The 22,108-nt window shown below is 36.6% G+C and overlaps 1 protein-coding gene across 1 annotated transcript in view; it reads right to left on the bottom strand.

Annotated features, from left to right (window-relative positions):
• Agbl1 (AGBL carboxypeptidase 1) overlaps window positions 1-22,108 on the bottom strand; it is a 623,278-nt gene that overhangs the window by 114,262 nt on the left and 486,908 nt on the right. The window contains exon 21 of the mRNA XM_051148740.1: window positions 7,278-7,454. Coding sequence (XP_051004697.1) covers window positions 7,278-7,454 — 177 coding nt within the window. The remainder of the gene's footprint in view (window positions 1-7,277; window positions 7,455-22,108) is intronic.

Genomic DNA, 22,108 nt, shown 5'->3' with positions numbered 1-22,108 from the left:
AGCTGAGCAATGAAGGGCCCTCTAGAGACCCTGGAGTCTTGCAATCTCTTGCAGGTGATCGCATACTCTCTCAAGAATAACTTTAAAACTGTTCAGTCTTCTCCCAGGAAATGTGCAGACTTACTAGTCCCATCTCTTACATAACTGCATTTTTCCCTTGTGAGATCACATAGGAAAAGATTTTTAAAGTCTCCCTATCTGCTCTTGGTCCAGAAGCCAGGAGAAACAAGGAAGATCATCCATCATTTCTCTGGGATATTGGATGTTTTTAAATATAAGTCTTATAAAAGAACTAAGCTAATTATCTAAATGTACAGAATACAACTCAAAAAAAATAATAAATAAATAAAACCAAGTGAGAATAGAAAGATTTGAGAGTCTGTGGCTTAAGCTGTGGGAATTTCTCCACAGCCCTCAAAAGGACTTGGAGTGGGAAAAATAGTTTGGAAACAGTCTTGCCTGCTACTCTCAACCTCAATATCCTGCCTCAGTCTCTCCATGAGCAGATCCTGGTTCTGAATGAACAAGGTGAGATACAATGGCTAATACCTGGCATCCCATTACTTGAGAGACTAAGGTAGAGAATTGCTATGAGTTAGTTTCATGTCAATCTAGACTACACAGTGAGTTCCAGAGCATTGCGGACTACAACAGCAAGACCTTGTCAAAATCAACAAGACAAAAGTCAAAGTCCAATAAATACAGGAGGAAAAAGAGAGATAACAAGCTCTTGAACTATACCTTAGCTCAAGAAAGTTCTGGGCTCACAATCTCATGGTTCCAAAGTTTCACCTTTTAAATCCCGAGGAGGTTTTAACACACCCTAAGGTTTAAGGGGGTGCTTAGCTTTGGTCTGTTTACCTTAGTGAGAGTAAAATCCACCTCCACTGTCAATCAAAAGCCTAGACGCATGTACTCAGGGTACAGAAGAAGGATATAGTACAAGTGACTTGAGAATAGAAATCTAAATACACTTCCAAATTGTAGTCATGGTTAGAATAGGTTTGTTTGTTGGTTTGTTTGTTTTGTCCTCTACACTACTATTCTATCTATGGAATGCTGTGTCTGATGAGGAATCCCAAGTGAAGAGCAAAATGATATTACTTTGTGAATTTGTTATTGGAATCCATTGGCATGCACCAATGTTCTACTAACATTTCTTTCTTCTTGTGCATGCATGCATGCCCTGGTGAAAGCCATTTCTACATCTTCAGACACTTTTCAGAAGCATTCCTTTCAAGCAAGTTTGCACATATCAAGGGTTATCTGAGTGCAACAGGTCTCTGGTGAGTCAGGAGGAAAGTGATGAGGAAGAGAAATGAGCATAGCAAACTGTGTAACACTTTATCACAAGATATTAGGTTGGCTGCTTTATTTAAGACCTTCCACGCTCATTTTGGTGCTGGTAGAAAGTGGCTATTCATTTAGTCCCATTTCTCCTTCCCATAAAGGTTAGAAGGGGCTGGGGAGGAAAGGAGAAAGCTGCCTAGATTGGAGAACGGTCCATAAAAGAAGTCATTAGGGATCCCTTGGATACAGAAGTAGCCTTTGCAAAGCACAGTTTCTCAGAAACTATGCCCCTCTTTCAGTATTAATTACAATCTTCTTTAAAATAAGAAATATGCTTTACTTGTTGTTACACATATACTTAATGACAACCAAGTAAAGAAAACAGATCCCTTACTCCTAAAACCAATGACCCCTTTAACCGATGGCAATGCATCATAGGAGTACAACCTAGCTAGCTTTTAATTCCTCAAGTTATTAAAATTCTCCTTTGTATTCATTTACAAAATATGAACAACAATGACAATAACAGTGACTATAGTGTTTTCTTATACAGCAATACCCATTGAGTAAAAACCTTAGCATGCACTAAATCACTAGCTTTTCAGCATCAGGGATATGGAGGAAGGAGAATCACAGTTTTGCGGCATTCTGGGCTACATGGTGAGCACAAGGCCTGTGTGGGTTGTCCCTTATCCAAATAATTCAAGGGCTAGGGATGCAGCTCAGTGAAGAGCACTTATGCAAGAGCCTGGGTTCAATCCCCAGCACTTGAAAAGAAAGGGAGGCTGAGCATCATCTTAATGCAATTGTGTGTGGCTACCATAACAAATGACTGTAAACTTGGTAGACAGGGCTCTTATGGTTCTGGAGGCCAGAAGTTTGAAATCCAGGTATCAACAGGACTGCCTTCTTTCTGGGAGTTTCATCAGAGATGCTAGCTCATGCTTTTTTCTTGACTTCTGGTATTGCCAGAAATCTGTTATGTTCACATGGCTTCTCCATTTTTGTGTCTCTCCATCTCTTCTTATCTGATAAGGACTTCAAGTATATACAACTGAGGTTCTGCCTTGATGACCAATGCTGCTCAAATAATACAATGCTTGAGCACTAGTAACATTAACACACTCTGTACAGCATTAGTGATAAGGGATAACCCATACAGGTCTTGTGCTCCCTATGTAGCCCAAAATAGCCACCAAACTCTGGTCCTCCTTCCTCTACATCCCCGATGCTAGAAAGATGAAAATCAGAGACCCTGACTGCCTAGCCTCCATTACACAGCACTGTAAAAAAAATTCTACCACTCAGGTAAATTATTTGGCCTCAAACAGGGCTTCAGATCCCAAACAACCAAAATCAGTGGAGTAATAATGAAGGAGTCTTGGGTGTTATGTGTAGATAATTTAATTTCCTTGTGAAATTCACCCCTGTCAAATATATTCAATATTTCAATATTTGATTCTAACATTAATGTTTCCTGTTTTAAGTGTTTTTAAAACACTGTTGAAAATTGTTCAGGAAGGATTTCTGGAGTCTCAGAGACTGCCATAGAAGAATTTAAAAAAAGAGTGCTCCCTGTAACACTGGTAAAGAATGAAAAAGCAGAATTGGGCAGGAGGGAAATTAGCACTCACTGAAAATGCAACAGAGGCCCCAGATGATTCAACAGAGAAATTCAGCGCTGAACAGGCTTTTTGTAGTTGTCCTATCAGAAGGCAACAAGGCTAGGCCCTTGTCCCTAACCTACCCCTGCCACTGAATGCACTACCCTAAGAGAGGCAGGGTTTGAAGGAAAGCAGCTGGCAGCTTCCCTCATATTGGGCAGTGCATGGCCATAGACACAGCTATAAGCATGTAGAGGAAATTAGTGGCAGAGCCTAAAATGGGACTTAGAGTATGGACTGTAGCATCTACCTTGCAAACAAATGGAAGTCTGTCTGCCCCATCATCATCTGTTATGAGAATGTGGCCATGAGAGGTTCCACACCTGGACCTGATTGCCTTTTTCTGGGAAAGAATCCATTAGGTGCTCTCAAATCATGTACATAGTGACAGGTCTGAGAGGTCTCAGCTCTGGTTTCTCTGACTTTTCCTCTTCGACACACACATTTTCCATTCGCACATCCTGCAGCAGTTCTCAAAAAAAAAAAATCTTCATTTTTACAATGGCTTCTGATCACATTTGGACCACAGTGAGTTTGCTTTCATTAGTTACTTGGACACATAGGATAATCATTTCATCACTATTTAGAAATCTTGGCTCACTTCATTCATTTATTTATTCACTCATCATACATTTTAATACTGACTCAATACTAAACTAAGCATTGAGTATTTAAAAATATTCATGAGATTGTCAAAGTTCTTAGCATAATGGTAAACAGTTGGATTTTATGTAGGAAGAAACTCACTTAGACAGTGTTGTGGATTGCTGTGCTCTGCAGGTGTGATGAACCACACAAGACCCTCCCAAGATCAGACCCATTAGCAGTCCTTGGTAAAAGTGGGAGGAAGGTCTTTGGGCCCTCTCCTGTGACTAAGGTCTATCCATTCCTTTGGCATGCAATTCTGCCTGAGTTGAATGTGGTCTCAGGAGGTGGTAGAGTACATGGTTGGTGCGATTTCTACTAAAAGGGGATTCCATCTGTGCAGCTGCTATTAGGTTGTTACCCATGTGGGGGTAGAAATTTTCAGTGATCCAAGTGTTTAGGAGCACACATTTTCCCTCTAAGTAACATCTCACACATGCTATTGCAAATAAAGAAGTAACAAGGCATTTGTTTCACCACACTAATGTTGAGTGGAATTATCGTTGGTGCACATATAGATGAGTAGGCTTTGTTTATAGTTCCTGAGCAAAACCTAAAAAACAGATGGATTATGAGCATTAGCATGATTTGGATAATTCAGGATTGGAGGAGCTACCTCAGTAGATGCTGGAAAGGTTGGAGCATACCCATGGAGGGCCCACAATATGAAGGAGCTAACTCACGAGAAAGGGACTAAATACCAGCTAGTCACTCCTCGACTGCAATTCAGTCACCCACCTTCTACTGAAGCGTAAGACCTCCTCTGGGTAAGATCATGTTCTCTTCCATGAGGCCATGATGTTGCTAAGAAGCCTGTCAGCAGCCTGCATGTTAGTGATAGTGCTCACGTCAACCTCCATAGACATCAGCAACCCATGGATCCTAAACACATACCTTTGTATGTACAATCGCATGATGTATGTGACCCTGGGTTACAAATATTCAATAAAAAGCACACAGATGTTTATATCAACTAGATACCTCTAAAACGCATGAAGCTCCAGTGGTTGTTTCATCCCCTTTTGCCTCTCCCCCCTCAGAAGCCTTAAAAGCTGTAGGCCAGTCCCTAACAGGGAATGTAGTTCTTTCAGTGGGTGGGACTTCTAGGTTAAACATAAATTACGGATATAACTATACAACGAGAGCAGTGACTGTATCCCAAAGAAGTACAGGCAGGAGATTTCCTTAAAACTATCCAACTGTAAGACTAGAAAAGAGAAGAAAAATATCCCATAAATAATAATTATCTGAATGTAATAGCTAATGTTCTTTAATGTAGCTCCAGCAAAAATGTCACTGTAAGAAATGCTATTTTACTTCTCTACTAACAAATCAGGTCCTTAGTGTGCTGGGAGAAAAATGATTGGAACTGCTTTAAAGCCATGTTAACCAGAGAAACTGCAAAAATATTTATATTCTTATGAAGGAAGAAAGGAATGCCCCTCGTGGGTGTATTTAACTACCTTCAATCTTTTGGATAAATGGTAATGCTAAACAAGAAAAAAATTAGAAAGATGACCTTAGAATAATAACCTCAAGATCCAGCTGGGACTCAGCTTCCCAATGTAAAAAAAATCATTTGCAATATGTCCAAGGTGGAAATTTCTATACTGCTTTATAGCTCATAGACTTTATGATATGCCGCAAACAAAAATCACCCAAACACCCAACTCTGGGCTGGCTTCTTTCCCATGAGGTAGGGTCTCCCATATGTAAAATTATTCACCCAGCCCTGCTCACCAGCTCTAATTCTACTCAGTGACTCTGTAGCATTTGTAAGGACAGAAAAACAAAGGGAAGGAGAAAACCAATCCATTCATAGAGGTGTTTCATATAGAGCATGGGACTGTGAAAGCAAAACCACGTCTGGACCAGTGAGGGTTTTCTGTAGGCAGTTCTCTGTCCATGCTTCTTTAAGAAACCACATACAAAGGCAGCGTGGAAATTTTCACAGATAAATATTGGGTCAGTGCCTGAAAGCCTTCTCATTGGCTGAGTATCCTTTTCCCTTTGTCACTTCTAACAGCCATTATATATGTTACATGGAAAACGGAGATCTAGAAAGGACTTGACCTGTGAGACATTTTGTTTTCAAACAGCCAGAAAGGCCTTTGGGTGTCCAGCTGATTCATTGTGAGTGGCACTCATGTTTATGTGGCTAGATGATGTTAGGGTGAATTAGTTCTGGGAGAGACTAAGTCAATGAAAGTCAATAATCAAATAAATCTGCAAAACGTTGCATGGGATGTCTTTGAATAACTGGTCCCTTTCCATACAGAAAGAATATAGCAAAGAGATAAAATTCTATATTAAAAGGGCCACAAGATCGCAATATTCCAGGCTTTTTTTTTCTTTTTTTGTCCCATAGGTTTTTGATTGCCAGCAGAGCGAAGAGATTCCCGATAAAATAATCTTCAATCATACATGCATTTGCAGAACTCATGTGTCATAAGGAGAAGGACCCTCATTAATAATTCCTTTCATCCGGCAAGCATATAGGCATGTGAGGTGATGAGCTTCCAGTGTTTTGTTAAGTACAAGAGTGAGGTCTTTTACTGCCTATGAAAAGATCCCAAGTCCTTTTACTTGCACATATATTAACATGAAGAAATTGGATTAATTTAGTCTAATAACATTAATCCAGTAACAAAGTAATTCTTTGAAGCAACTGTGTAGGTTAATTAACAGACAGAATTAGTGAGACATGAATGGTTCAATAGCCCTGTGTCAAAAATCTCTTTGACCAAGCGGAGAGACGGGCAGAGGCATCACCTGCCAGTACATAAACTCCCTGTGATAGTTAACAGATTTCTACAGATTCATAGATGCCAAATGTTTCCTGGCCATTCCAGGCATCTCAAAGCCTACACCCAAAGAGCTCTAGTGCTTGTGGGGTTCAGGTAGGTTTGGGGTTGGATAGAAGTCACCAAGGAGTAGTCTGTCAACTTGCCTAAGAAATTTAAAAGAGTCTATTACCCTGGCAGTGTCACTGCATCTCTTATTTATGCTTCTCTATGGAAGAGTGGGAAGAGCAGCCCCAGCAGCGTGCTGTAGCAGCTATCCAGCTGCTCAAGCAGTTAATATAGCTGTAGAAAGGACATGATTTATACAGGAGTGCTTTCCCTCAACACTAGCACAGGAGGCCAAAACCCGTTCGTTCTGGTGGACTCATAGTGCACACACTCACACACATACACACACACACACACACACACACACACACACACACACACACACACACCTTGCTGTCCTCTGGTGACAGTGGGCAACTGCTGGTTTACACTGGCACAGAAATCACACAATGCAGAAATGTTTTGATCATACCTATAGACCTATACCTCTGTGATATAAATGGGACCAGCTTGGATAACAGCTTTCCATGCATATAACAGCTACAACTGGCAGCTCACATCAGAGAGAGGCTCCCCGCTGCTCGCTAGTGAGGAGGGCTGATTGAGGCACTACATTGGAAGGCATGCACAGCTTATTTCCAGGATCAACAGAGATGCTGCTTCAGGAAAAGATAATCATTGAGTCAGTTCTTCACAGCAGAGAGGGAGGCAAGACCCGGCTTGGAGCTTTCTGCCCCTTGCAAGGGAGAAAGACAGGTCTGGTTTTGCTCTCCATTTCTATGCTCTGCTGCTGAGAAGAGAGGAAGGCCCTTGAAGCCTCACATACCTGATAGGGGCCCTGGTTGCAGCCACAATAGCTGCTCTCCATGGTGTAGCTTCTGGAGACCCCCATCTCTCTCCACATCACTACCCGGGCAGTGGAGGCTCGTGATTTTTCCACCAGAAAGCTGCAACTGTTCATGGTGAAAGCTGGTGCAAGCTTATCCAGGATTTTAGGAAGCATCTATAATTAAGAGGGAAAAATCAAATCATGGTAAAGTATGAGTAATTAGGAATATTCATCATTAAAAAATTATTTCTCAATGTTTATTGAACATCATTATATATCAAATACATGGTTATGTTGCCCTGAATCTCTAATTCTAATAAATGGATGTGATCATTTTGCAGATGAAAACTGTGAGGCTTGGAAAATATAGAAATAAAGAATTTAAATATAGAAATAAAGAATTTAAAGCATACAACTATGAGATGGTCAAAATGGTATTTAAAAGTTAACCTGTTCTACCCCAACACCCTAAATTGGGCTCCGTGTGTTTGTGTGTGTGTGTGTGTGTGTGTGTGTGTGTGTGTGTGTGTCTGTGTGTGTGTCTGTGTGTCTGTGTCTGTGTGTGTGTGTTACTCTGTACCCATATCCATACAATGTTGAGCTATGCCAGTTGAGAACTATACATATCTCAGAGACCTGTATTTTCTAGTGACTCCATCCAGCTCTGCAAAGGACTGTGGGCTTAATCTGAGAGCCAGAAAAGCCACTAATGGTTCTGAGCACAAGCATATTCAAAGTATCCTCAGTTCCTTTGAGTGTGCAATTGGTCAAATGAACTCTGTCATCACAGACTCTAATTCATAAATCTGAAGCTGGATCAAGTATGGAAGTCCTAAAACTCCATCCTCTCAGATTTCATATAGCACATTTTTCTGGGACTAAGAGTGTTTTATTTATGACATTTTGATTTCCATTTAGAAGGCACGTATAATTTGTTGCCACCACAATTGACTGGGTGGGGCTCCTAGCCACTAGATCTGCTCCATCACACATAAGGGGTTGTTGTCTCAGAGTTGATAGGACACACTGTCCTCGGAACAGCAGAAACTCTAAACACTGGCAGCTTCAGACTTCAACAGTATTCAAAGTACTTTTTATCTTGGTACTAACAGAATATGCACAAAATAGTACATGATGTAAAATTATGTACAATACATAACAAATAGTGAAAATTCAGACTTTTAGTCAAATTTTAAGGAAGAAAATATAAGTTCTTCTGGTAGAAATGCAGTTTTGGCCATTTCTAGAGCATTTATCAAATCTTTATCTCTCTGGTTGGTTTTTGCCCTTATGTTTAATACAGTTTAATTATAAAATTATTCATATAATGTATGTGTATTATAAGTATATAACCATAATTAATTCTGTGATTTCCGAGTTCCCACATGACCTCCAGGCTTAGAGATCATTTTGAAAAGAAAAATTAAATGTGAATGTCATTCTTATTTGAGTTTCTACAATTGTCCCCTAAATGATTCTTTTAAATCCACACTTGCCTGTCTCTCTGGGTGAGCTCTTACTCACTCCATTTGTTTCTTCAAAGTGTTCATCAAAATAATAATTAAAAAATTTAATTATTGTGTGTGTGAGTTGTTTAGTTTATATTTCCTTCTGATCTTGTAAGTTCCATGATGGCAGGTGTGTGTCTTACAAGAAAAAACCTGCATACTGAAAAATGATTCTCACAGGCAACACTTTATTAGTTGCTGAAATAAATAGAGTCTACTAATAGAGACATGTAGAAGACTGATTAAATATGCATGGATATACTCTTGCTACAAATAAGGTGATGGGGAATATTTTGAAATCATTATTGTTTTAACTTATTACAAAAAGTTCACTCTTATTTGTCCCCTGGAGGGGGAGACCTGGTAGCACTCAGAGGAAGGACAGCAGGTTACCAAGAAGAGACTTGATACCCTATGAGCATATACAGGGACAGGAAGTCCCCCTCAGGAACAGTCATAGGGGAGGGGAGTAAGGGGAAAATGGGAGGGAGGGAGGAATGGGAAGATACAAGGGATGGGATAACCACTGAGATGTAACAAGAATAAATTAATTAAAAAAAAGTAGAAAAATAAACAATAACTCATCATATTGCAAAGCTATTTATTTCTATATATTTGTATCATTAAAATGACCTTGTTTGTTTTTCAAGGACACACTTAGTTTCATGGCAAAACCAAGATGATGTAGAGACTTCCCATAGACCTCCACACCCTTGCATAATATCTGCCATGGAAGAAGTCCATTTGTTTTGATCAATGAACCTATACTGAAGCATCATTATCAAGAGGCAGAGTTGATTTTAGGATTCACTATTGAAAAAATACGCTCAATGAGTTATTCAGGATTATACTATCTGTGCAGAGCTTCACTGCCATACAGATGCTGCTCCACCCACCACCTTCCTTTTCCCCTAAACCTTCGGCAACAATTGATCTTTTACTGTCTTCAAAGTTCTATTTTATCTGGGATGATAGTGGTTGAAACCACGCTACATAACAGATTGGTTTCTGACACTTAGTAATATCCACCTAAGGTAACTTCATGTTTTCCCATTCATAGCAGGTTATTTCATCTTATTACTCAATAATATCTTGTTATTAATCTTCTGATTATCCAAATCTAGTTATTATAAGTAAAGCTAACATAAATATCTCTGTTAAGGTTTTTTTTTTCCTATAGGCATCTAACTTTGATTTTCTTTAGGTAAAGCAGCCAGGACTGAACTCACTAGTGAAAATATATCTAAGAAGCCAACAGTTCTATTCCAAAGTGGGTTATATCATTTGGGATTTATACCAACAAGGAAAAAGTATCTCTGTGACTCTAAGTCCTTGTCAAAATTTGATGTCTGCATTCCAGATTTTGGCTACTCTGACAGGTATCAAGAATATCACATTTTTGGTGGCACACGCCTTTAATCCCAGCACTCGGGAGGCAGAGACAGGCGGATCGCTGTGAGTTTGAGGCCAGCCTGGTCTACAAAGTGAGTCCAGGATGGCCAAGGCTACACAGAGAAACCCTGTCTCAAAAATCCAAAAAAAAAAAAAAAAAAGAATATCACATTTTTATTCTTCAGTTCCCTGAAGATTATGTAACAGTGATCATCACTTCATTTTTGCTGTTGTTGTCATTTGTGTATCATCTTTGGTAAGTATCTTCATTTCTCTACCTTTTAAATCTGCGCTTTTCCTCCCTCTTTCCTTTAGTTTAGAAGGCCTTATCTTTTACATAACTTCTGACACCTTATGTAAACTCTGTTCTGCATAACAGTCCATAATAATGCTTTACCATACGCATTTTGCAGCAATTTCTTCTACTTTTTCTTTTTCTTCTATTTTTATTATCTTAACAATGTTTTTCTCAGAGTGGAAAAGAAAATGTTTCTAAATCCCAGATTATCTACTCTTCTCCTTAAGGATCATACCTGTGATGTGATTATCTAAAAAGCAGTGGTGGCAGAGAAGAGCCCAATGCCAAGGCTGGTTGTTAATTACACAGTCATCATCATGCACCGTCTCCTTCTGTCACTCAGTTTACACTTTGGAGTGTGTGGTAGTTTGAATGAAAATGGCCCCATAGGCTCCTGTATTTTAATACCTCATCACTAGGGAATGGAAATGTTTGAGAATATGTAAGAGGTGCAGCCTTGTTGGAGTAGGTGTGGCCTGTTGGAGAAAGTGTGTCCCTCGTTGTGAGGTTTCAAAAGTCCCATACCATGTTCCCTCTCTCTCTCTCGCTCTCCTTTTCTTTAACCTCTCCCTCCATGCCCTCTTCTCCTTTCTCTCTTACCCCTCCTCCTTTTTCACTCTCTCTGCCTACTGCCTATGGATCAGATATAAAGCTTTCAGCTGCTGTTTCAATACCACGCCTGCCTGCTGCCACACTTCCCACTATGGTGGTCATGGATTAATCCTCTGAAACTGTAAGCAAGCCCCCAATTAAATAGTTTCTTCTAAGAGTGTCCTTGGTTATGGTTTCCCTTCACAGCAATTGAACAAAAACTAAGACAATCATTGACCCATTTTGAGCTAATTCTGTGAAAAATATCCATCCACGTCTAGACTGTTTTTTTTTTTTTTTTACAATCAAATCGCCATTCCTTTCTAGATCCATTTTTGAAAAGCCTGTCTTTCCCATACCGTCTTTATTACTTTGTTAAGGATGAGTAACAATGTTTATGTGGATCTGTTTCTTGATAGTGTAAATCCCCTATGACATACTCATCTAATCTTTCATCATTACCGCCCTACCTTGTATTCTATGACTTTGTGGTAAGCCTTGGCGTGAGGCAGTGCCAGAATTCCAACTGTGTCTTACTCCTTTCTGTGTCTTGGCTCCTCTGGGGCATCTGCTTTTTCATTTTGATGTTTACAAAATAATTTGAGGATACTTTTTATCGAAAATGCATCAAATATATACTTAAATATTGGGAAAACTGAAATCTTGACAATATTAAGTTTTTCTATCCATAAATATAGATAAATCCTTAGTCTCTAAATTTTCATTTATTTTGTTCAGTATATTTTACAATTCTCTTTATATAGAATCTATAAATGTTGCTTTGTTAGATTCATATTCAAGTATTTTATTTATGGGGTAATAATGTAAGTATTACTAATCTCTCTCTCTCTCTCTCTTTCTCTCTGTCTCTCTCTCTCTCGTGTGTGTGTGTGTGTGTGTGTGTGTGTGTGTGTGTGTGTGTGTGTGTGTGTAGAACATGTTTTACTGGTCTGTAACTGCCTATGTAGACCACACTGTCCTCAAACTCACAGCATTTCTCCTATACCAGCCTCCTGAGAGTAGGCATTATAGGCATGTACTGCTTTCTGTACTAGTACTGGGGTTTTAAATCTCAAATATATTTGTTGAATGCTAACTTATAAGAAAGCAACAGAATGTTGTACATCACCTTTTATGTTGCAACCCTTCTACCAACACTTTCTCGATCAACACGCTTTTATTTAAATTCCTTTTCTGTTGCATTGATAAACTTTTCAGCATTATACTGAAATGTAGCAATGAGAGAGAATGCTGTTGCTGGGCTTCTTTTCCTTGACTTAATGAGGAAACTCTGTTTCTGAATATTAAAGATACACATTAGCCATAAAACTTTTGTAAAGTACTCTTTGTCAAGTTGAAAAGAGGAAATGTATTTAAATAGAGAAAATAATATTGGGTATTGTCAAATATTTTATCTGAATCTATTATATGTTCATATAATTTTCCTTAGTCTTTTGATATGATGATTTATTCAAATTAATTTTCTAATTATGAACTAGTTATGACCAAGAAAAACTTACGTGGTTTTATATATATACTATTTTTAGTTTTCATATATACTATTATACTTGATTTTCTAACATTTTTCAGGAATTTTGAATTTATGTTTATGAGAGATGTTGATCTATTCTCTTTTTTATAATTAGATCTTTGTCTGACCTCATAGCATTAATTGGGAAGCATGCCTTCAATTTTTATTTTTAGGAAGTGGTTATAGACACTGGTACAATTTCACCATGAAATGTATTATAAAATTTATCACTGAACTCATCTGTGTCAGATTCTCTTTGTTTAGGTAGTTGTGAAGTATTTATTATAACTTAAACATCTTTCATATGTGGGCCTTTTCAGATGATCTATTTTGACTCATTGAACTTTGGTAATTTGTGATTTTCAAGAAATTGATTCAGTTCATATGGAGAAAAATAATTTCATAGTATTTCATTCTTCTCCATTTACTGCACACAAGACTTCTAGCTCTGTCCAGTCTTCTATTTCTTAGATTAGTAATTTGTCCCCTGGTTTGCTTTATGCTTAGCCTCAACACAAACATAACATTCTTGTTGACTTTTCCAAGATTCATCTTTTGGTTTCATTGTCTTTCAATTTCTTGTATTCAGTTTCTATAATTTATGTTCTAATATTTTATACAAATTAAAATTATATGTATTAAGTGTATATAATATCACTTATCTTCCCTAATCTGAAAGAGTTGCTCACTTTCTGTTTTCTTAGCATTTAATTTGCCCTTTTACTACTTTCCTAAGATATATGGTTAGATGTTTGATTTTAGGACTTTCATCTTTTCGTTATATATACACCCACTGCAATACAACTTCAACTAAGTATAGATTTTACCATGCTGCAAACTTTTAGAAGTTTCATTTTCATTTACTTCAAATATTTTCTAATATATCTTGAAATTTCTCCTCTGATGTGCATGTTATTCAAAAGCATTTATTATTCTCCTTGTGTTTGGAATCATGTACTTGTCTTCCTAGTGATGGATGGATTCATTTTTATTAAGTCTAGGAGCACATATTGTGATTTCTATCTTTTTTTCAATATAATATTTGCATTAATTTGTTGAGTCATACAATGTACCTTTAAATTTTTTTGTATTGTTTTATTATTTGTGTGTATTGGTGTTTCATCACATGTATGTCTATTCACCACATACATGCAATGCTCCATGTGGCCAGAAAGGAGGATAACATGTGAGGGAGTTACAGAGACTTAAAAACCACAATGTTGGTGATGGGGACCCAATCCAAATCCTCTATGAAATCACCCAGTGTTCTTAACCACTCCATCATTTCAAGAGGTTTTCATAAAATGTACCTTGATCTCATTCACCCTCTACCCTTAACTCCTCTCAGATCCATCTTCTCTTTCCTAACAGATCCCTCAACATGGTTATTTTCTTTCTTTCTTTCCTTCTTTCCTTCCTTCCTTCTTTCTTTCTTAAGATATCATCACATAGCCAATGTCCTGGTGCTCTGACTCTTACAATCTTTGCACCCCCTCTTCCAGATGTTGTATGAGCTTTAAGTATAACGGTTGTGACAGGCAGCCCAAAGTCAGTTTGTTTCTGCATTTTGATTAGCTGTTGTTTTCTATAATGAACTCTGTCTAGAACAAAAAGAAGCTTCATTGATAAGGGATGAGAGCAACATTCATCTGTGAGCATGAAGATAGCTATTTAGAAAGCAGCTGGAGATTTACACTAGTTTATGAGATTTATAGTAGTAGGATCTTTTCTAGGGTCCATAGCCTCCCCAGCAATGGGTAGTCTGCTAAGTTTATAGTATCCGTCATGAACTCCCTTCTGCTGCGTAGGCTAAAATATGTCTTATAGCATGCAGTGTGGTCTGTATTGGTGAGTGTTTCATGTGGACTTAGAAAGTATATGTATTCTGTGTTTTTGTATAAAGGCTTCTATAAAAACTAAAGTGCATTTGTTGATTGATGGTGCTTATTTTTACTGCTACATCTGCCTACTGACAGAGAAGTTGTACAGCCTGCAGCTGTAACAGGAGATGCATCTTCTCTTTGCCAGTCTCATACACTTGGCCTCATACCCCTATGTTTTTTTATGTGATTAAGCACATACATGCTGTGACCTGTCACTTCACTTTAGAAAATGTATTCCTTTACCATTAAAGTATTGTCATTCTTTATCCACGAGAATTTTTCTTCCTTTGAAGTTCCTTTTGTCTGAAATTAATATTAACTACTGTTTTGCTTTGATTAGTGTCATCAGATTGAAGCAGATGTTTTATATTATTTATTTTCTCCCCTTTCTTAGTATAGTGGCTCCTTTTTACTTGGTCTTATAAGTGTCTTTGAGAGTACAATATACACTTACAACCGATACAAACACAGTAGTAAGCAGTAGGCTGGTGTTTCAAAACTGGTAGCGGTACTCTACTTATGTACTTCTCCTTTCTCACCTCTGGGTCATCTGCCATTCCTTTCACATATATGTAAGCATATTTTTATATGCTCAGATCACCAAACACATTGTTGCCATTTTATTTTTAACAATCACCAATCTGTTAAATTAATAAAGAATTAAATAAAAGATTTCATCTCACTGTCACCTATTACCTCTTCAGTGCTCTTTCTGTCTTTATATAGACCCAATATCTGACATATATTATTCACCCTCTTTCAAAACTGCTTTTTAATACTCTTTAGAACTTGTACAAATACTTCAATATCTGTTTATGGGTTAATGCCTGTATTTTGCATCCACGTTTGAAGCATAAATTTACAATGTAAAGAATTCTAGTTTACTGAGGTTTGGAAATGAACACTTTAAACATTTTACTCCTGCATCTTTTTGTTTGAAAGATTTCTGAAGAAGAAGTCATATATATATATATATATATATATATATATATGTTCTCAGGCAAAAGTGAAATAGATTCCTTTCTCCTGGTACCATTTGGCAGTATTTTTAAAAATTTTTAACACTTTATTTATTTATTTATTTTTATTTGTTATTAATACTTTTATTTTATTACACATGTATAAAACAAACTACATACAACAGGGAGAACCATGTGACAATCATGAGAATACTGAGTTCTATACATGTTACATTCATAGTGAACTGGCCATCTGCATTCGTCCCATTTGAAGTCAGTGTCTTTCCTGTCTTGTTGGGTATAAATTTCTGAATGAAATTCAATATCTATCCTATCTCAACTCTAATAGCTTAACTTCTTTAACTTAATCTAAGACGATCTTGCCCCCTAATCAACTAAGCTTGGTTGTAAACCTATACTATCTTGTCTCCAATGTTCCTCAGAGACTTGAGAAGGAATAAAACTTAAATTCTTGAGTGAACCAGCAGCGTGGGTTAGCAGCTTCCAAAATGTACAAATTGACTTAAGACAGTCTACTGCCTGACCAGTCACCCAATACACTTTATAACGTTGGAGCCTCATCTTCCGCTTTCTGGCCTAATATCTCTGCCAGACTTGTTTGCATTCAATATTTCAAAAATGAATTTATAGCCACAGCATTTTAAAAATTCATTATACGTAACGTTCCCTGAGGTTCCTGGATCCAACACTAAGTAAAGCCAATTTTGTTAGCTGATATACCTCTGCAGAGATGACCAAACATTCAAATTAACTTAATGTTTCTTGAGGACCTTAATGAGCTGTGATCTTTTCCCTGAAGCCTGGAGACAGAGGATTTATAAGGTGAAATGAGGGATCATCTCTCTCATATTTCCACAGCTGTGGCTTATCCATTCATTTTAAAAATGACTTAAAACTATGTCATGTGTAGAAAATATTCATTCAGACTCTTTATTTCTCTTTTTATCTTGCATAAATACATCTGTGTCTAGGAGAAAAAGCAATGATGACTATTCTAAACTGGAGGTTGATTGTTTTACTAATGGGCAGGAAACAGATAGACTTCAAAATCTCAAGTGGAGCATTATTATCCCACCAAGTACAAAGAGATGTTAAAAAATTGTAATATGCCCCTATGCGTACAGATAACCCATCTATTGCAATGTTATGTTTAAGCATTTGAAACCTTCTTCATGAAAACCTTCCTTCTCTGGCTCTTATTTTCTGATAGTTGGCTTAAGAATATTGACTGGGGATTCTAACCTCAAAGCCCAGGAATGGAAATCAGGCAGTGTGGGGCCAGATATACAAGTACTCAAAAAAGCCTAGTTTGGGTATGGTTGATTTGCTACTTTTGTGAGCTTTTCTGCCTCCCTGAGTCTTGGGCCCATCCTCTACTAAGTGAGGGAGTTAAAGCTCCTAATTATTGAATCCCAGATCTGGGAGCATCATAGAAACTTGTCCAGAATTTCCCTCAGAATTTATCTTCTATCTTTTCTTAGACGTGGAATCACACCTGGCCAGAAAGAGTGGAGTCAGGTGCGACCTTAACTGAGGAAGACACCTTGATTTGGATTCAATCATTTTTAAGGCATATTTTAGAAACTCAAGCTATAATTTATTTCATTTGATTTCTGATTACTTTTTCCAAAGCAAGCTTGGTTTCAAAATTCAAAGAATGGAACCCTCAAAGGTATGTTTAGAATTCTGTAGATAGGATTGTGTCAGACATTATTTCCAATGGCCAACTTTGCAAAACTCAAATATATTCTTCCCTTTGGGTTAATAGTGTAGCAAGAATAGAGTAGTGGTACACTAAGAACCATGGGTATTTATGATTACTGTTGCACTATTCATAACATGCTTTGCTTCTAATGAAGTTTGAAATAGGTAAATAATATTGCCCAAGTCCAGCCTTCCAAGATTAATAAATATTTAAAACCTCTCTTAGCATGATCTATGTCCATTCTTTAAATAAGGCAACCTATTGCTTTTCTGGCTCCAAATAATAATTTATTCTTGTTTTAAACATCTCTTGAATTCCAAGCTGCAGAGTCAATTGACTTATTGTTCCATTTCTCAACAATGCTGCATACCCTTTAAATAAAGTATCTCAAGGGTCAGAATTTTAAACTGTGTGTTCCAAATTCTAACTCTTATTAACTACACAACCTGTGACAATGCAATTAATTTCTGTGTTTCTTTTTTTGTTTGTTTGTTTGTTTATGAAACTGGATGTTAGTATAAAACTTTTCATTCAACAAATATCTTTGAAGCATTGCCTAATGATGTGCATTGTGCAGCATGAAGTATAGCTGGAAATATTAAATGTGTTATTATATTAATGTATACAGGGTATTACACTAGTACTTGACACAGGGCTTACCATTGTGGGAAGAGTAAGAAACATTCTTATCTCTATTAATTCCTCAGAGTTAGAAGCCTATGAAGAGGATCAATGACTGAAAAGTCACTAAAAAGGAATGCATGCTTAGCAGTTGTGCACAAGGCCTAATTTCGTTCATCCCAACTCACTACTTACTCTATAATTCACCTGGGAATGCTGGTTCTTTGAGATTTATCTTTTAATTATTGCAGAATTTCTGGCCTCTGCTACTTCTAAGTGTTTCAGAAGTTGCATCTGAATTAAAAGTTTTCTCTTGAGATGATTTTCTTCATGTAAGGTCCTAATACTGATTATCAGATTTACACCTCAAAAAAAAACAAAAAAACAAAAAAAAAAAACCCAAAGAAACAAAAACAAAAACAAACAAGCAAACAAACAAACGAGGCTACGGAATTCAGCCTTGTTAATCTAATCAACCCTGTATCCAAAGAGAATAAGTCAGTTTCTTCTATGTTAACTCACAATTAATACCTTTATTCTTATAATTACAATTTTAATTTTTTGATCGCCTGTCTGCCTATAAATTATTAAAAGAAAAACTCAAAACTTTCTATAAACCTTGGAGCATTATCTTCAGCCTTCTGGCCCAATATCACTGACAGACATATTTGCGAGACAGAAACTATTGAGGACTTGCTAATACGTCTATCAGTTATATTGAACCATAAGGCTGAAGATGATGCTCCAACGTCATAGAGAGTTTTGGGTGACTGTTCAGGCAGTAAACTGTCCCTGTCATTTTTTTTTTTTTTTGAATCTGCTAACCTGCACTTCCAGTTCACTCAAGTAATTAAGTTTTATTTCCTCTCAAGTCTTTCATGGGGTTGAAGACCAGATAGTGTAGTCTTACAATTAAGCTTAGTTGGTTAGGGGTTAAGATGGTTTTAGATCTAGAGAGATGTTTTAAGTTAATAAGAATGAGTATGATAGGTATGGATTTTCATTCAGAATTTTAGACTCAGATAGGAAAGATGTTTACTTAAAGTTTGCTAAATATGAATAGCCAAATCACTATGAACTAACATTTATATAATTCCTGATTGTTTCACGGTTCTTTCTGCTGTATGTACTTTATTTATGTGTAATAATATAAATGCATATGTTTATAAAGAAATATGATAGTAATAATAAAGAAAAAAGTAGATTACAGAAAAAAAAGAAAGGAAAAAGAAATTCACCTCTCAGTATCAGTGTTATATAAATACCCAGCACTCTGCTTAGCAGCTGGTGCATAATCAATAAATGTTTGGTGTTGAAATATACATCAGCTTCATGAAGGTATGAATAACAGCCTAAAGCTTTTTAGCAAATGTATATAGTTTGTAATAATTGCCACAATTGAGTTTTAGAATTCATTGCTTTAACAATTTCCTTCTTGCTCATTTGTACCCACACCTTGCCTTGGGCAATCTCTGAGAACCTTTTTCAACAGTTTTATTTCTTTCAAAATTTTACATAAATTAATCATAATATTTTTCTTTGTGACTTCTTTTATTTAGTTGTATATTTTCAAAGCTTACTTCTGTTGTTTATCTCAGTAGTTAGACATTTTTAAAGCTGAATTAGTTTTGATTGTAGAAATATACTATACTTTATCCATTTAGTATTTGTTGAACACACATAAAGAGTTTCCAAATTGGGGCCATTTGTACTACTTGTTACATTCATGTGTAAGTGCTTATATATATATATGGATGTACACTCCTCACCTCTCTTAGACAGATACATAGCATAGAATTGTTGGATTACATAATAAAAGTAAGAGTTTGTATACTTTCTATCATTTATTTTATTGTGGATATTCAGGATTTATACATAGTGATCAGATAAAATTCAATGTATAATTTAAGGTTTTTTTTTTTTGTTTTTTTTTTTTTAGTATTTATCTATGTTATCTTTGTGTCTTAACACATGGCTAACTTTGGAGAAAGTTACATGAGCTGCTGAGATGAAAGTGTGTCCTTAGTGTTTGGTTATAATGTTCTGTAGATGTTTTCTAGGTCCATTTAATTTATAATGATATTTAACTCCAACAGTTTTCCATTTGATTTTTCATGGATGACTTGTCTGTTGTCTGGAGCTGAGCATTGAGATCATCCACTACTTTTGTGTGAGGATCAATACGTGACTCTAGCTTTAGTAATGTTTCTTATATAACTCTGGTGTTCTTGTTTTGGTGCATAAATGTTTTAAAAACTATAATAACCCCTTGGTGGAATTTTCCATAAATGAGTATGTAATGTTCCTCCTTAACTCTTTTGGTTAGTTCTGGTTTGAAGTCTATTTTGTCAAATACTAAAATAATTGCTCCTGCATGCTTCTTGACTACACTTTTGGGAATACCTTTTTCTATCCTTTACCCTATTATATCTGTCCTTGATTGTGAGGTGTGTTTCTTAGATGCAGCAAAAACATGAATCATGTTTTTCTCATCCCATCTGTTAGTATCTTTTTACTGGGGAGTTGAGACTATTAATATTGAGTATTATCAAAGAACAATGTTTGTAAATCCTTTTATCTTGTCCTTTAACTTTTGAGAATCTACCAGTATTTCCCAGAGTGTCCATATTTACATTTTTATCAATGGTATATGATAATTCTAGTTTCTAATTATTTCTGTATAATACATGATAACCACAATCTTTTATACCATGAACATTCTATTGATTGTGTACTGACATCTTACTATGATTTTAACTTTTTCATTATCTAAATAATATATATAATAAATGTCATTTCTATTGGGCATAAAACTATTCATTGTCTTTGGGGAGATGTTTAATCACATCCCCCCCCCTTAAACCCATGGGCTATTTCTCTTATTGTTATTATTATTTTTCAAACTTTATCATATATTCTAACTACAAGTTTCCAAAACATTTCTCAGTCTAATGCTTGTCTTTCTATTTTTAGTAAAGTCCAATTTAGCTAGATTGTATGGTGCTGATTTTAGGGATGCTATCCATGTTGGATATGACAGACTAAATAAAACAAAAATATCTAGTAGATTATGTGCTTAAAGAGTTTATAGTGTGCAGAGACAGCAGCCATAAGGGACTATCAGCAGTAGTGAGGTATGCTGCAAAACTTTTGCATGCCAGTTCCGGGTCCCAGTTCAGCCTGCAGTACCAGAGGAGGCAGCCATCAGGGATGAACAGAGGCAACAACCATTAGGGGCTACCAGGAACCTCTACGCCTGTCAACATCAGAGGCAACCAGATGACTAAAAGAGTGTATAAGAACACACTAAACAAAACTCAGGCCAATTTGGTACCACCAGAACCTAGCTATATGACTACACCAAGCCCTAGACATCCTAACACACTTGAAACACAGGAAAAATTACATTAGATTTAATTTTATGGAGATGATAGTGGTCTGTAAATGGGAAATAAATAAATCTCTCAAAGAAAAATATAAATAGGTGATGGGAGTAAATAAATCCCTTAACAAAATATAGGAAAATATTGGCAAACAGGAGAAGGAGACAAATAAAACTGCTCAAAACCTGAAGATGGAACTAGAAGCAATAAAAAAGCACAAACTGAGGGAACCATGGAGATGGAAAAACCTAGGAAAGAGAACAGGAAGTACAGATGCAAGCATTACCAACTGACTATAAGAGATGGAAGAGAGAATCTCAGGTGTAGAAGATATGATAAAAGAAATCAGTACACTGGTCAAAGAAAATACTAAATCTAAAAAGTTTTTAACACAAAATGTCAAAGATATTTGCATACCATGAAAAGACAAAACCTAAGAATACTAAGAACTGAAGGAGAAGATTCCCAGCTCAAAGGTACAGAAAATATTTTCAACAAAATCACAGAAATAAATTCTTAATCTAAAGAAAGGGATGTCTAAAAATATACAAGAAGCCTAGAGAACACCAAATAGATTGAACCAAAAAGGAAAATTCCATCCACCACATAATAAATAAAACACTAAATGTACACAACAAAGAAAATGAAAAACATCAATGGATAAGGGCTAAGTAACACATAAAGGCAGACTTACTAGCATTACACCAGACATCTCAACAAAGACTTTAAAAAGATAAGCAGATTTGGGCCCAGGGGTCCTGCTCAAACTAGGCTCCAGCCAAGGACAATACATGCAGTAAACATTGAACCCCTACCCAGATCTAGCCAATGGACAGGACATTCTCCATAGTTAAGTGGAGAATGGGGTATGACTTTCACACATACTCTGATGCCTCATATTTGACCACATCCCCTGGAGGGGGAGATGTGATAGCA

The sequence above is a fragment of the Acomys russatus genome, chromosome 7 (assembly GCF_903995435.1).
Source record: "Acomys russatus chromosome 7, mAcoRus1.1, whole genome shotgun sequence".
NCBI lineage: Eukaryota > Metazoa > Chordata > Mammalia > Rodentia > Muridae > Acomys > Acomys russatus.
Note: the sequence above shows the minus strand (reverse complement) of the source record. Positions and strands in the feature narration are given on the sequence as shown.